Here is a 14,043-nt window from a genome sequence, read left to right as displayed (position 1 = left end):
TGGACGAAGCGAAACCCAGACTACGGGTCGATGCTGAAAACCATCAATTGTCGCGATGATTCACTGAGCTCACCTGGAGGCATGTGGGCCAGCATGAAGGCTCGCAAGCGGTGCATTGTCGTTGCTCAAGGATTTTACGAGTGGCTCAAGACCGGCAAAGACAAACAGCCTCATTACGTGAAGCGAAAGGATGGCCATCTCATGTGCTTCGCAGGCCTTTGGGACTGTGTGCAGTACGAAGGTAGCAGAGACCACTGCGATGAAACAAAGTGATTCAGGCTGACGTGCCACAGGATCCGCAGACAAGACCTATACTTACACTGTCATCACCACAGACTCAAACAAGCAGTTGAAGTTCCTCCACAATCGAATGCCGGTCATCTTCAACCCCGACTCATCAGCCATCAAGACTTGGCTGGATCCTTCTCGGGATCAATGGTCTCACGAGCTACAGTCTTTGCTCAAGCCCTTTGAAGGAGAGTTGGAGGTCTACCCGGTCACCAAAGAGGTTGGTAAGGTCGGGAACAACTCACCTTCCTTCGTTATACCCCTGGATAGCAAGGAAAACAAGTCGAATATCGCCAACTTCTTCGCCAACGCCAAGCAGAAGAAAGGGTCAGGACTCCAGGACCCGGATCAACATTCAGAGGTCAAGGTTAAAGAGGAAGAGGAGCAGTCGCGTGACCACAGCAAATCGGCCGCCAGTTTGTTTGATTCTGAGAAGTCATCTCATGGTAAACGGAAGGCATCGGGAGTTACGAATGATGACGAGGGGACTGCGAAACGTCGAGAAGTGGGCAAGATAAGCGCAACTCAGAATAAGGGTCGAGAAATAAAGAAGGGAAAGGCAGGAGATAGCTATAAGATCACAAGATTTTTCAACTAAAACATCTGAGGGATTTCATGAACCAGTATCATTTCATTGTTTATAATTCATCAACATATCTATATACATACATCTATCTAATCCCATTCTTGCCAGTATAGGATATAACCCAGCTTAAGACCCCTTAGCCCACACTGGCTCAGCTGTTACTCAGCAGCAGCTCAAAATCTATCTCCGAGTTTTACTTGACGTCGGCGACTCCCCAGTCTTGGGCAACAAAGTGCAAAAAGTTGACGTAGACATCTACGGACGCCTCCCAGGTCTTCCTCATTGCCCAGAGAGCTCTCAAGCAAATCTGCCAATTCTCCCTAGCTCTGCTTTCTAGTTCAACATCAGACGACGTCATGTTGAGACAGTGCACGAGAGCGGCGCGGAAAATGTGATAGATGGCGAGTGGAGGCAGCGTCCCAGTGACATTGGTTGTCTCTAGGCGGTTCAACAACGTCGATATTGCCTCAGCTGCGGTTGTCACCACATTCATCGAAGTATTTGGATCACTGGTTTTATACTCGCTGGAGACGTGGAGGAACGGCCTATGCAGGTTGAGAACAGCGGCGTGGTAAGAGATCCACACAACAACTTTGTCGGTTGACAATGTGCTGCCTGTTCCGATGAAAACGCAGGCGCTGAGACGTTGTTGGAAGACTGCGAGAGCATCTGTGGCCTTCTGTAAATGGGCTTCCTGACCAACCGCTGAGAGTAACTTGAAAGCAGGCGTATAGCTATGGACATTCTGGTGTTAGACAGCGGAAGTTGTTGTGATACCCGGTGATGGATTAATCAACCTACACTGTCTCCACGTAGAGGTGATTCAATTGCAATAAAGAGCAGTGGTGCTCAAACGAGACGATGGAATCGTCGGAACCTGGCAAGACACCCACGGTGACTGGTGGCTGAATGATATCCCAAGGAATAGCAAGAGGGACCCCAAGACTGGGAGTTGATGTTCTAGGGTGATCAACAAAATGAATGTCAGCTAATGCAGGACAAAGCAAAGGCACTACAGTAAGTTCCAGTTCGTTGTTACCTTTCTACCAGGAACAGTGACCAGAATGTTCTGACACTGTCTATGTAATCCAGGCTTGGTTCGTTCGCTGCTGATGAAAATGGGCTCGATACTTCGTCTAACTTGAGTCGCATGGAAAGACCAGATGCCAGGTCTTGAAGGGTACATGTCAGCAATGATTCAGCAAGACGGCGTTTAAACCTACATTGATAGGCAAACCCGTCTGAACGCTGGAACAATGTATGCTTCAACCAGGCGAGAATCGATAAAGCCTTTATAACAGGCAAGCATGTGTCTGATCTAGAGCAAGATAGGACCAGCTTCTCGGCGTAAGCCAACAGCGCGCTCTCCAAATCCTCCGCAACGTGTAGACAATGGGCTGATACGGCAAAGATGACGCTATAGAGAAGCTGCAGCGGCTCTCCATTTTGAGGGAAAGTGTCTGAAAATGCCAGCCAGGCTGGCTCAACGAATTGATAATACCTGTTGATGGTTTCTAAGAAGAACTCCTTCAGATGGGTTTTCAGTTCCTCCCGGCGACTGAATTCCTCGATGAGGCAGTTGACTTTGGAGACAGGCAGTTCCTTTGAGCTTGACAGGCATTTGAACCTCCCCAGAGATGGCCCAGGGATGGAAAAGTTTCCAGGTCCAGAGAACAGAACCTTTTCGTCTCCTGAACCACCGAGATTGCTCCAATCGAGAGACGCGAACTCTTGTACTGCACTCGGAGATCTCGGGGGACTAGGACAGCAAGGTTTCGTACCTCGGCATGTCTTGGCCATGTCATCGTCCACAAGCTCTGGATTGATCTCAGTCAGTTGCCCTGGGGTTCTCAAAGGCGAGCTGCCGCGCGATTCTGCCAGTAAGGCTGACAGCTGAGAGACCTGGTCCTCGAGATGTTTGATGTATGATTTCTCGCGGTTCCTGTTACTGTGAGACGGAGGAAATATGAGCCCAAGAACGAAGCATTAAACAAACAATTGCACGACAGCAACTTACCTAAAGGGCTTGCGACGGGACTCCCAGTGGCATGAGATATCGCGTAGTTCACATGGTGAGCAACGAGGCTTTGTACCATCACACTAGAAGCCCAGCCACGACCAATCGTCAGTTATCCGAGAAAGTCAGGTGTGAATGGAAACTAACCTTGCGCTTTCTCTTCCGACAAGACTCACACGCGGTATAAACGCGGTCTGCTAGGCAGTCTGGGTCGCTCTCGTGACGGCGAGAGGTTCTCAAAGGGAGGTGGGGCGCTCTCGGCATCTCACGATCTTGCAATCAGAAGCTCGAGGCCCTTTCCAGACAAAATTGTCGTAATCAGGGGGTAAGGAAGGTTGATTCCTTGGCGCTGAAGTATATCGTTTTGATGCTAGCCTTTCAAAGTGGTGTCAAGCTTCGGAGAAATTATCTGCACGCTATTATGAGCTATTTGTGAGTGGCTAGCGGCGGATGAGTCTCATCCGCGGCTTGACCGGCAGTCGGGTGCACCGACGAAATGGATGATCCATGCTCTTTGTGGATGGAGGCGATATCGAGATACATCCACTTCCGGATCCGCATCTGGAGCATCATGTTGGTAATCCGTTCTCCCCCATGGAAAGCGCGGTTGCCAGTCAAGTTGGCTGCTGATATGCTGTTCCACGATAGACGAGGAGTTCCATCCAAGGGGACTTTCAGGAGAAATCACGGATGCAATCTTCGGAGCTTCGGATGGCAAGATTAGTCCCGGTCCCGAGAGTCCACGTCATTGTAGCAAGTTTCATGAACACACTTGTGTATAAAAGGCCATGAAAGACTCATCTTGAAGCCCTCGATTCCTTTTCTCTTCAGTGAATTCCATCGCTAGAGCCTCGCCACTGCCCACAACATCCCAAAGCTTCGCCGACTGTTATCCTTTTGCTCTCAGTTTCTGCATCAATTGAGGATTATTCGACATCATCAACATGTCTCTTCCACCCGCTACCGACGTACTCATTGTTGGCGCTGGCCCGGTTGGCCTTCTTACCGGGATTGGCCTTACGCAACAAGGCGTTGATTGTGTTCTTGTCGGTATGTGAACCATGAGAGATCTTGAAACATTCTGCCCCCGAGAATCGCGGAACCTCGAATTTTCCAAAGAACTGCTAGGGAGTTGGATGAGGCTGACGATATAGAAAAACGAGAGCGCGATGTCCAGGCCACCTTTGGCCGTGCGACAACGCTTTACCCAAGGTCCTTGGAGCTTCTCGAGCAGCTGAATGTGGCTGATGACTTGATTCAAGAGGGCTTCGTATCTCGAAGCAGTATCAACTTCAAAGATGGGAAAAGGGTGAATGAAAGAGGGTGGAACCTCATGTTCGATCACTTCAAGCCGTGCTACCATGACTATGCTCTGAACATCCGTCAGCGGTATTCGGAGGACGTCTTTCGAAACCACTTCGAACGCTACGGCAAGCCAGTTTGGTTTTCCTGGAAGCTCACAACTTATGCCATCGACACTTCGCTCGGTGACGGGTATAATGTTACGGCTACTCTTGAACACAAGACGATGGGGAAAGCGCATGTCCGCTGGTATGGCCCTCGTCCTTCTGAACTCGAACTCGATGATACTAATTGCTCATTGAAACAGCAAATATCTTGTTGGATCCGATGGTGGCTCCTCGTCGGTTCGGCAGTTGGCTGGCATCGATCTTGACCTGGATCCAACCACCCACGAATGGATTCGAATTGACGGCAAAATGACAACTGATATGCCTGATGCAAACATCGGGTTTGCTTCGATTGAGACAGAGCATCACGGAAATATCCTGTGGGTGAAGCTCGACCGGGATACCCACCGTGTTGGGTTTGCTCTTACGCCTGCTCTCCTCGCAAAATACCCAAACGGCATCACCCAAGATGAGGCTTTGAAGGAAGCTGCCGAGGGAATGAAGCCGTTCAAGTTGGAAGTCGACAGACTAGACTGGTGGACTCACTACAAGTATGTGGAGAAATCCCAATCACTAAGAATTTCAGAGTCGGACATATCACTAACTTGTATGCTACCAGGATCAAGCAGAGCGTCGCACAGGTTTTGCAAAAGGACCAATTTATCCTCCTCGGAGGTGATGCCGCCCATACTCATTCCTCTGGCTTTGCTCAGGGCATGAACACGGGCATCCACGACGCTACGAATCTCGTCTGGAAGCTTGCGGGAACCATCAAGGGCTGGTATAAGCCTTCGGTTCTCGAGACATATGCCTCGGAACGGCACGCGGCAGCCAAGAAACTCATTGGAATTGACAAGGACGCCGCGGCTGTCATCTCTGGGGAAATTCCTGCGCAATATCAGGGACTCGGGAGAACTGCAGATGAGATTTTGTGGAAGATCTTTGGCAAGAACATCGGCTTTAACGTCGGACTGGGAGTCACATACGCCAAAAATATCATTAACCAAAGCCCTCTCATGACTACTCTCCCATGCGGCGTCCGCAGCCCTGACGCACTTGTATGTGCACCTGGAAGCAAGGTTCCGTTGCGTCTTCATGACGCCCTTCTGGGCGACGGGCGTAGAGGCTGTTGGAGCATTGTTGTATTCGCTGGGAACCCAGGCTTCACATCCGCCGATTTCCCAACCCTCAGAGAGACCCTGCCTACGTTTGCTGGGCGTCACAACGGGATGATCCGACTTGTTACACTGATGGTTGGAACCGCTGGCAGTGGGTGGGAGGCATTGGGTGGGTCTCCCCTGGGAAGATTCTTCTTTGACCGTGATGGCACTTGCCACTCTGAGTATGGAGTAGACAGCAAGTCGGGTGCCCTTGTCGTGATCCGCCCTGATGGTATAATTAGCTTTGCGGCGGGTTTAAATAAGGCTAATATAATCAAGGAGTACTTTATAAGTTATATAAATTAATACTTTATAATTTCTTTTTAAATTTTAAGTTATTAATATTAGATTATTTAAAATAAAAATAAAAATATTATAATTAATATTTTAATAATTTATATTTTATTATATATTTTAATATTACTTAAAATAAGAATAAAAATATTATAATAATTATTTTATTATTAAAATTATAATTAAAATTATTATTATTATTATATTTATAAAAGCTAAGATATATATATTATATTTATTATTAAACTTATTATTAAAATTACTATTATTTATATATTTATATAAGCTAAGATATATATATTATATATTTAATTAGATAAGTTTAATTAATTAAACTGATAGACTTTTATTTACTACTAAGTTTTAGTCTAATACTAATACTTTTTAGGTTTATAAAACTTTAATACTAACTCTAAGAATTAATCCCTCTAAGTAAACCTATAATATTAATAACTTTTATTTCTTAATATAATTATACTTATAACTATATAGCGGAATCTTAGCTAGCTATAATAAGACTTCTTTAATCTTCTTATTTAATATTATAAAAAGTATTAATATTAATAATAAGGGTTATAAATTATATTTTATATTAATTATTATCTTATAAGTCCTTAAGGAATATAATATCTTTATTAATAAGATTTTTATTTTTTTTTAGTTTTTTTTTAAAAGCTTTTAATAAAAAAAGCTTTTTTTTAATAAAATTAAACCTTTTATTAATATTATAATTAAATAAAAAAAGGGCTAAGAAAAAAAAATATTATAATTAAAAATTATAAATTTAATTTATATTAATTAACTAAGCTTTATATTTAACTTAATACTTTAAAAGGCTTTATTTAATATAATTTTTTATAGCTTATTATAAGTATTTTTAGTACTTTTATAAAGCTTATAAATTACCTTAATAAAATTATTTTAATTATATTAAAAGTTATATTAATAAGTATTAATTATATTATTTTAATTATTTAATTAAAGGTCTTTATAAAAAGCTATTATAATCTTATTATTAATATATTATTAATTAATTAACTAATTATAAATTAATTAATAAATTAATTAATTAATTATTATTAATTATAATTAAACCTCTTTTAATAAGGATATTAAAAATATAATTTTTTAAGATTTTAACTTCTTTAAGTAATTAAGAATTATAAAAATAATTAAAAGGTTAATATTAAAGAGGAAAGCTATTATATAAAGGGGATTTTAATCTTTTTAGCTAATTAAGATATAACTTAACATACTTAATAAGCAAGCACCGCAGTTAAGTAAGCGCCGCACTTTTCTACCTTATACCTAACCTTTTATTTAATTAATTAATTCTTAATACCCTAATATATTAGCTACTACTATTAAAGCTAGAACCCTTCTTACCCTTTAGGCCCTTTAAAATAACCTAAAACTAAGCATCTAATACGCCGCAAGCACTTATATAGTTAATAAGCGACGACTATATCGCCGCTAATAAGGCATTTAATCTTAACGCGATATTATCTAGAAATCGCATAAGTTATCTAATCTAGAGGAAGAGATCCTTATTTACTTTATTCTCGATCTAGATTTGCGAGGATTCCCCCTAGGCTTTATAGTATAAAAGAAATAACTACTTAATTACTTATTAACCGCGATATATTATTAATTAATATATATTAGGCTTATAATTTTATTAAGTAATACCTAGACCTTAAGATATATTTCTTTTATAAATATAATTACTAGAGAGCTAAATATAAAGACTTAATAATTATTTATAATTAATTTAAGTTTATAAGGAATATAATCGCGAAATATAATATCTAATTAAATAATCTCTATAACTTTAATAAGATTAGCTTTTTTATAGGTATAATTATAAGCGGAATAATTATTATAGGTTTAAAAAGGTATTTAAAGCTAAAATTAATATAACTTAGAAACTAGGAATAAATTATAATTATTTAAGTAATTAATATAAAAGGCTAAGTAATTTAGTTATTTATTATTAATATAGGTTAATATTATCTCGCTAATTAATATTAAGAAAATAACCTCTTAAGTAATTAGGTTATTATAATAACTTAAAATAGCTAAATTAATAATAAGATTAATTTAAAGTAATTAAAATATTTTAATTAATATATAACTAAGTAATTAAATAATTACTATTATCTCTTAATCCTTAATAGCTATAAAAGTTATTACTTTATTAAATTTAAGAGATATTATAAGAAAAAAAAGATTATCTAGCTTTATATATCGCCTTATTCCTCTTATTTACTCTAGCCCCTTAATATTAAGTACTTTAATATATTAAAGAAGGCTTATAATTAAGAAATAAAGTATCTAATTAAATACTTTATAACCTATATTTTAAAGATTAAATTCTTTCTAGCCTTCTATATTATATATAAGGCTATTATAATAAAAAGAAATATTAAGGGGGCTTTTAAAGGAACTAGTTTTATTCCTCTTAACCTAGAAATTATAATCTTAAAGCTTAATATTTAGCTATAGATATTAACGCCGGTTAAGGAGGTAGCTAAATTATTAACCCCTTAGGCTTTAAGGACCTTAAAGACTATAATTAAGGTTAGATCTTAGTCTAAATACCTTAAAAGGCAGATTAAAAGGCATTAAAGTAGCTCGCTAGAGTTAATCTTAGAGGCTTTATAGTCTCTTATAAAGGGGATAAAGGTTATTATATATTAGGTTACCTTATTAATAGCTAAGGTTAGAGACCTTTAAGAGGCAAATAAGATATTAAGCTAGCGCCGGAGGGTAAAAAGGACTAGACTATAGAAAAGAGGGGTAATAATAATAGAAGAAGGAAAGTAAGCAATTAATTAAATAGATATAAATATATAGGTAATAGGTAAATTATCAAGGAGTAATAATTAATAAAGGTTAGCGCGACTAAGTATTTAGTATTATAATATTTATAGTAAGCCTAGCTATAATATAAAGATATATTAAGTAGTAATTAAGATATCTAAGAAAGAGTATAATAAGTAATTTTAATTAATTAAATAGTTTATAGTATTTTTATCGTAATAACTCTAGAGGGGGTTAAAAAAAGTATAGCGCTTACTTAACTGCGGCGCTTATTTATTAAGTATGTTATTTATTATAAATAAAGCTAGTTTTAGTATATTATTAAAGCTATTAATAATTATATAAATAAACCTTATTAATTTAAGCCTATTAAGACCTTAGGCTTTAAGTATAAAGCTTTATTTATTAAAATTATTAAGATATTAATTAAGATACTTTAATTTTTATTTTAAGTAAAATAAAGTCTAAGAATAATATATATTATATATTTAATTAAGTAAATTTAATTAATTAAACTTATAAACCTTTATTTATTATTAAGTCTAATATTAATATTTTTTAATTTTATAAAACTCTAATATTAACTCTAAGAATTAATCCTTCTAAGTAAACTTATAATATTAATAACTTTTATTTCTTTATATAATTAGATTAATAGTTATATAACTAGATTTTAATTAATTATAAGATTTCTTTAATTTCTTTTATTTAATATTATAAAAGGTATTAATATTAATAATAAAAGTTATAAATTATATTTAATATTAATTATTATCTTTTAAGTCCTTAAAAATTATAAAATTTATATTAATAAGATTTTTTTTTAACTTTTTTTTTAAAAGTTTTTAATAAAAAATGCTTTTTTTTTTAATAAAATTAAATCTTTTATTAATAATATATTTAAATAAAAAAAATAAATAAAAAAATAAAAATTATTATAGCTTAATTAAGTCTTAATTATATATCTTATATTACCTTATAATACTTATTAATTAATAATAATATTAAGTAGCTTATTCTTATATATATAAGCTAATATATATTACTTATTATAAAAGTAATAAGTAATTATAACTTACTTATATAAGCCTTAATAACTTACTTAATATATAAAATATATTTATTATATTTTCTTATATATTAGCTACCTTAGTTATTAATATAACTTAATTATATTTAATACCTTTAAGTATATTATTAGATATAATTTATATCTTATTTAAAATAATATTAATTATAAAGGTATAAGCCTAATTAATATAATTAGGGTAATATTAGAAATATAAGATAGGTTTATTTATTAATTAGACTTTAACTTAGTAAAGCTTTTATAATACTTTACTAAGAAGCGTTTTATATAGCTTAATACCTATATAATTATCTAAGGATTTCTTAACCCGCTGGTAATAATTAATATAACTTAAATATTCTTATAATTACCCTCTCTCTAAGAAGCTTAATCTTATAAGCTTATTTAGCTAATTATATATTTTTTTTTATTTAATATTAAAAAATATCTAAATTTAATTACTTTTTAATAATTATAAGTATTAATATTTCTTTATAATATCTTATTAATTATTAATTATTTCTTTTATATTTTTTTATTATAATATTTATAATTTTTATTATAAATTATTTTTTTTTTATAATTTATTAATTATTATTAAATTAATAATTATTTTATATTATTAATTATTTAATATTAATAACTTATATATAATTAGTATATAAGAGCATAGTTCCTAAATGGGTTAAGGCTAGCTAATTAGCTAAACCTCGGGTATAGGGTTATATAACTCTACCTTAGTATAATATCTTATAGCTAAGGACTCTTAAAAAATTTAATAAATTAAAGTCTTATATATAATAAAGACTTATCTTTTATTTATAATTTTACCTTAATTTAGCTATTAAGGCCTATTATCTTATAATTTTACCCTAATTTAACTATTAAGGCCTATTATCTTATAATTTTTTAATTTCTTCTTACTTAATAAATAATTAGCGCGAAATTAAAATAAATAAGTTATTAAGAGAATTATATTATAGACCTAGGCTATATACTTTAAGGGCATTCCCTAATAGCTCTCTTAATATAAAAGAGAATATTACCCTTAACCTTAAGATATTATAATATTAAATTATAGCGAGAAGTATTAATAAGTTAATCTAAGAGAATAAAAGATAATAAAAATTATATTATATTAATCCCTAGGTTAAGGCTAAGAGCTTATTAATATTATTAAAAGAGATTATTTATCTCCTTAATAAGGAATAATAACCTTAACTTAGAGGGCTAGTCTTATTAATTATATATTATAAGAGAAATAATTTAATATGCTATAAATAAAAGAGCTCTTTAGAGTTATTTATTAGCTCTAGCTTATTAAAATAATTTAAATAAAATTATAAGTAAAAATAAAAATATAAGAAATAAGAAAAATAAGAAATATAAATAATTACTTTAAAAATACTTATTAATAATATATATATCTTTATTTAGCTTATAACTTAATTAATTAAAGGTCTTAAAAAAAACTATAAATAGCTATTATAATATAATTATAAGACCCTTAATAAAGTTATCTCTATAATAAAGATCTATAATTAGCTATAAGCTATTAAGTCTAGTAATTAATTATATATAAGTATAATATTAATATAATAAATTAAATAGTCTTTAATAAAATTATATTATTTATTATAAACCTATTAGAGAAATTATATTATTAATTTACTAAGTAAGGAATTATCTTAGAAAAAGTTTAAAGTATTTATACTTAAATAATATATTAATTTAAAACTCTAAGAGAAATAAGCTAGGGATTAACTTATAATTATTAAGTAAGTTATAAAAAAACCTTAATATAATACTTTATATATTAAAAAGTATTTTATAATATATTAAATAAAAAATAAAAATAAAATAAAGTAATTATTTATTATTTCTTTTATTACTTATAAAACTAAATTAAAAAAGAACTTAAGAGGTAAAGATTTCTCTTAAATAAGGTAAGAGATATTACTTAAAAGGTAAAGAGGCTTTAGCTATTTTTTATAACTTAAAATATTAGCTTTAAATAAAAATACCTTTAAGAGGGCTTTAAGCTATTATATAAAAAGTATTACTTATTGTATAAAAAAAGCTTTAAAGAGAGTAATAAGAGCAATTCTTCCTTAAGGTATCTCTTATAAAACCTTAAAGAATAAAAATACTTAAATATAAATAAATTAAATTTTTTTATATTAATATCTTATTAGTTATAATAATAATAAAAACTTATAATAAAATATTAAAGGTATAAAAAATAAAAATATAAATCTTAGGTATATTATATTAAAACTTATATTAATAAAATAAACCTTATAAATTAAATATTATTAGGCTTAAAGGAAGAATAATTAATAAAAATTAATTAAATTAGGGCTAAAGAATTAAATAATTTAAAAAACTAATTAAAGTAAAGGTTAAACTTAAACTTTTAACCTTATAGTAATATTAATAAGTATTAATAGGTAAAATAGCCTTAATATTTATATTTATTTTTAGAGGGCTTATTAAAAAAAAGATTTTAGTCCTTATAAATATAAGTATAGAAATTAATATAATTAATATAAAGCTTATAAAAAAACTAAGGCTTAAGCTTATTATAAATTATATTACCTTTAGTCTTAAGTCCTTTAAAGGTAATTAAAGCTATAAGAGAAATATTTATTAACTTATTTTTTTTATTAATTCTTATAAAAGGCCTTAAAAAATTTAATAAATACTTATAAGATTAAAATTAAGATATAAAAATTATAATATTATTATAATTAATTACTTAATAAAATAAGAAAGTATTATTATAAACTATAGAGCTAATAAGTAATAGTATATTATAATAGCTATAATAAACCTTAATTCTTTTACCTAAGAGCTTATTAAGAATAAAAAGAATATATATATATTATATATTATAGCTTTTTTAACCGTATAAGAGGTAACCTAATAAGATATAAGCTTAAAAAAAAATAAGATATAAGAAACTCTAAGAGAGCTTTTTATTAAACTTTAAGGATTTAAAGGATTTTTTAATAAATAAGTAATAAAAATAATATTAATTCTCTTAGAGGTAATTTATAAGATTAACTTAATAAAAGGTAAAGAATTATTATATAATTTATTATATTTTATAAATAAGGCATAATATTAAGCTTTATAAGAGTATATTATTAAGAATATAGCTAATAATAACATATAATACTTTATAAGCTAAGCTAAGGTATTAATTTTTTTTATTTTAAAAAAAATAAAGGCTTAAGATTTTATATAGATTATAAGGGCCTAAATAAGGTTATTATTAAAAATTATTATTTATTTTCTTTAATTAATAACTTATTAGATAGGCTAAGTAATATTAAATAAATCTTAAAGATTAATATCTAAGATATATATTATTAAATTAAAATTATTAAGGCTAATTATTAAAAAATAACTTTTTATATTAAATATAATTACTTTAAATATATAATTATATCTTTTAGGCTAATTAATATATTAATTATATTTTAAGTATATATATATAAGTCTCTTATTAACCTCTTAGATATATATTATATCTTATATATAAATAATATCTTAATTTACTTTTAGACTTAAGAAAAATATATAAAATACTTATAAAAAATACTTTATAAGCTCGCTAAGATATAGCTTTATAAGAAACTATCTAAGTATAATTTCTATTAATAAAATATAAAATTCCTAAGATATATTATTATATAAAAAGGTATATAAATAGAGCCCTTAAGGGTTAAGTTTATTAAAGAATAACTTATATTTACTTTTTTTTAGAAATATATAAGTCTTCTTAGGGTTTTATAATTTCTATAGAAAGTTTATAACTTATTACTTAGTGATTATAAGGCTATTAATAAGAATACTTAAGGGTAATTAAAATAAAAAAAGATAAGTAATTTTAAATAAAAAAAAAAAGCTAATAAGGCTTTTTAGGATTTAAAGCTTATATTTTACTCTATAATTATTCTCTAGTATTAAGACTTATTTAGATTAATAAAAGTAAAAATAAATATATTAATTAAAGCTATATTTAATATCTTAACCTAGCTTATAGACTTATAATAAAGATTTATTACTTATTAATTAAAGAAACTCTAAGATACTAAGTAATATTAAGTAATAAGTTAATAAAAGCTTCTTAGTATTATTAATAATTTAAAATATTAAAGTTATTACCTTTAGGGGCTATTAAAGAAATTCTTTATCCTTATAGATTATTAAGCTCTTATAAGTATTATAAATATCTCATTAAAAAAACTTAAGGAAAAACTAGCTAAATAAATATATAAGTTATTTACTTTTAATTTTAATATCTAATATTAGCTAAATATAAAAAATTTAATAAATAGCCTTTTAAAAAGACTTAATTATATAAAAAAAGAAATCTCTTATAAAAAGAT

General features: G+C 30.2%; 2 protein-coding genes across 2 annotated transcripts; one reads left to right on the top strand and one right to left on the bottom strand.

Annotated features, from left to right (window-relative positions):
- Positions 1 to 1,067: 1,067 nt before the first annotated feature.
- Positions 1,068 to 3,155, bottom strand: MRS44_007537 (uncharacterized protein; the record flags this gene model as incomplete). Its single annotated transcript, XM_065620569.1, has 6 exons — positions 1,068 to 1,608; positions 1,676 to 1,834; positions 1,914 to 2,046; positions 2,098 to 2,816; positions 2,892 to 2,974; positions 3,039 to 3,155. The coding sequence occupies 6 exons, from the start codon at positions 3,153 to 3,155 to the stop codon at positions 1,068 to 1,070; spliced, it is 1,752 nt and encodes a 583-aa protein (XP_065476641.1).
- Positions 3,156 to 3,835: 680 nt separating this feature from the next.
- Positions 3,836 to 5,766, top strand: MRS44_007536 (uncharacterized protein; the record flags this gene model as incomplete). The annotated part of the gene is made up of 4 exons (XM_065620568.1): positions 3,836 to 3,945; positions 4,011 to 4,442; positions 4,501 to 4,851; positions 4,920 to 5,766. The coding sequence occupies 4 exons, from the start codon at positions 3,836 to 3,838 to the stop codon at positions 5,764 to 5,766; spliced, it is 1,740 nt and encodes a 579-aa protein (XP_065476640.1).
- Between the last annotated feature and the right edge of the window lie 8,277 nt (positions 5,767 to 14,043).

This window comes from Fusarium solani, assembly GCF_023522795.1.
Source record: "Fusarium solani strain SB1 chromosome Unknown bctg00000004, whole genome shotgun sequence".
Taxonomy (NCBI): domain Eukaryota; kingdom Fungi; phylum Ascomycota; class Sordariomycetes; order Hypocreales; family Nectriaceae; genus Fusarium; species Fusarium solani.
The sequence above is the reverse complement of the archived record's forward strand: the minus strand, read 5'-3'. Positions and strand labels throughout refer to the sequence as shown.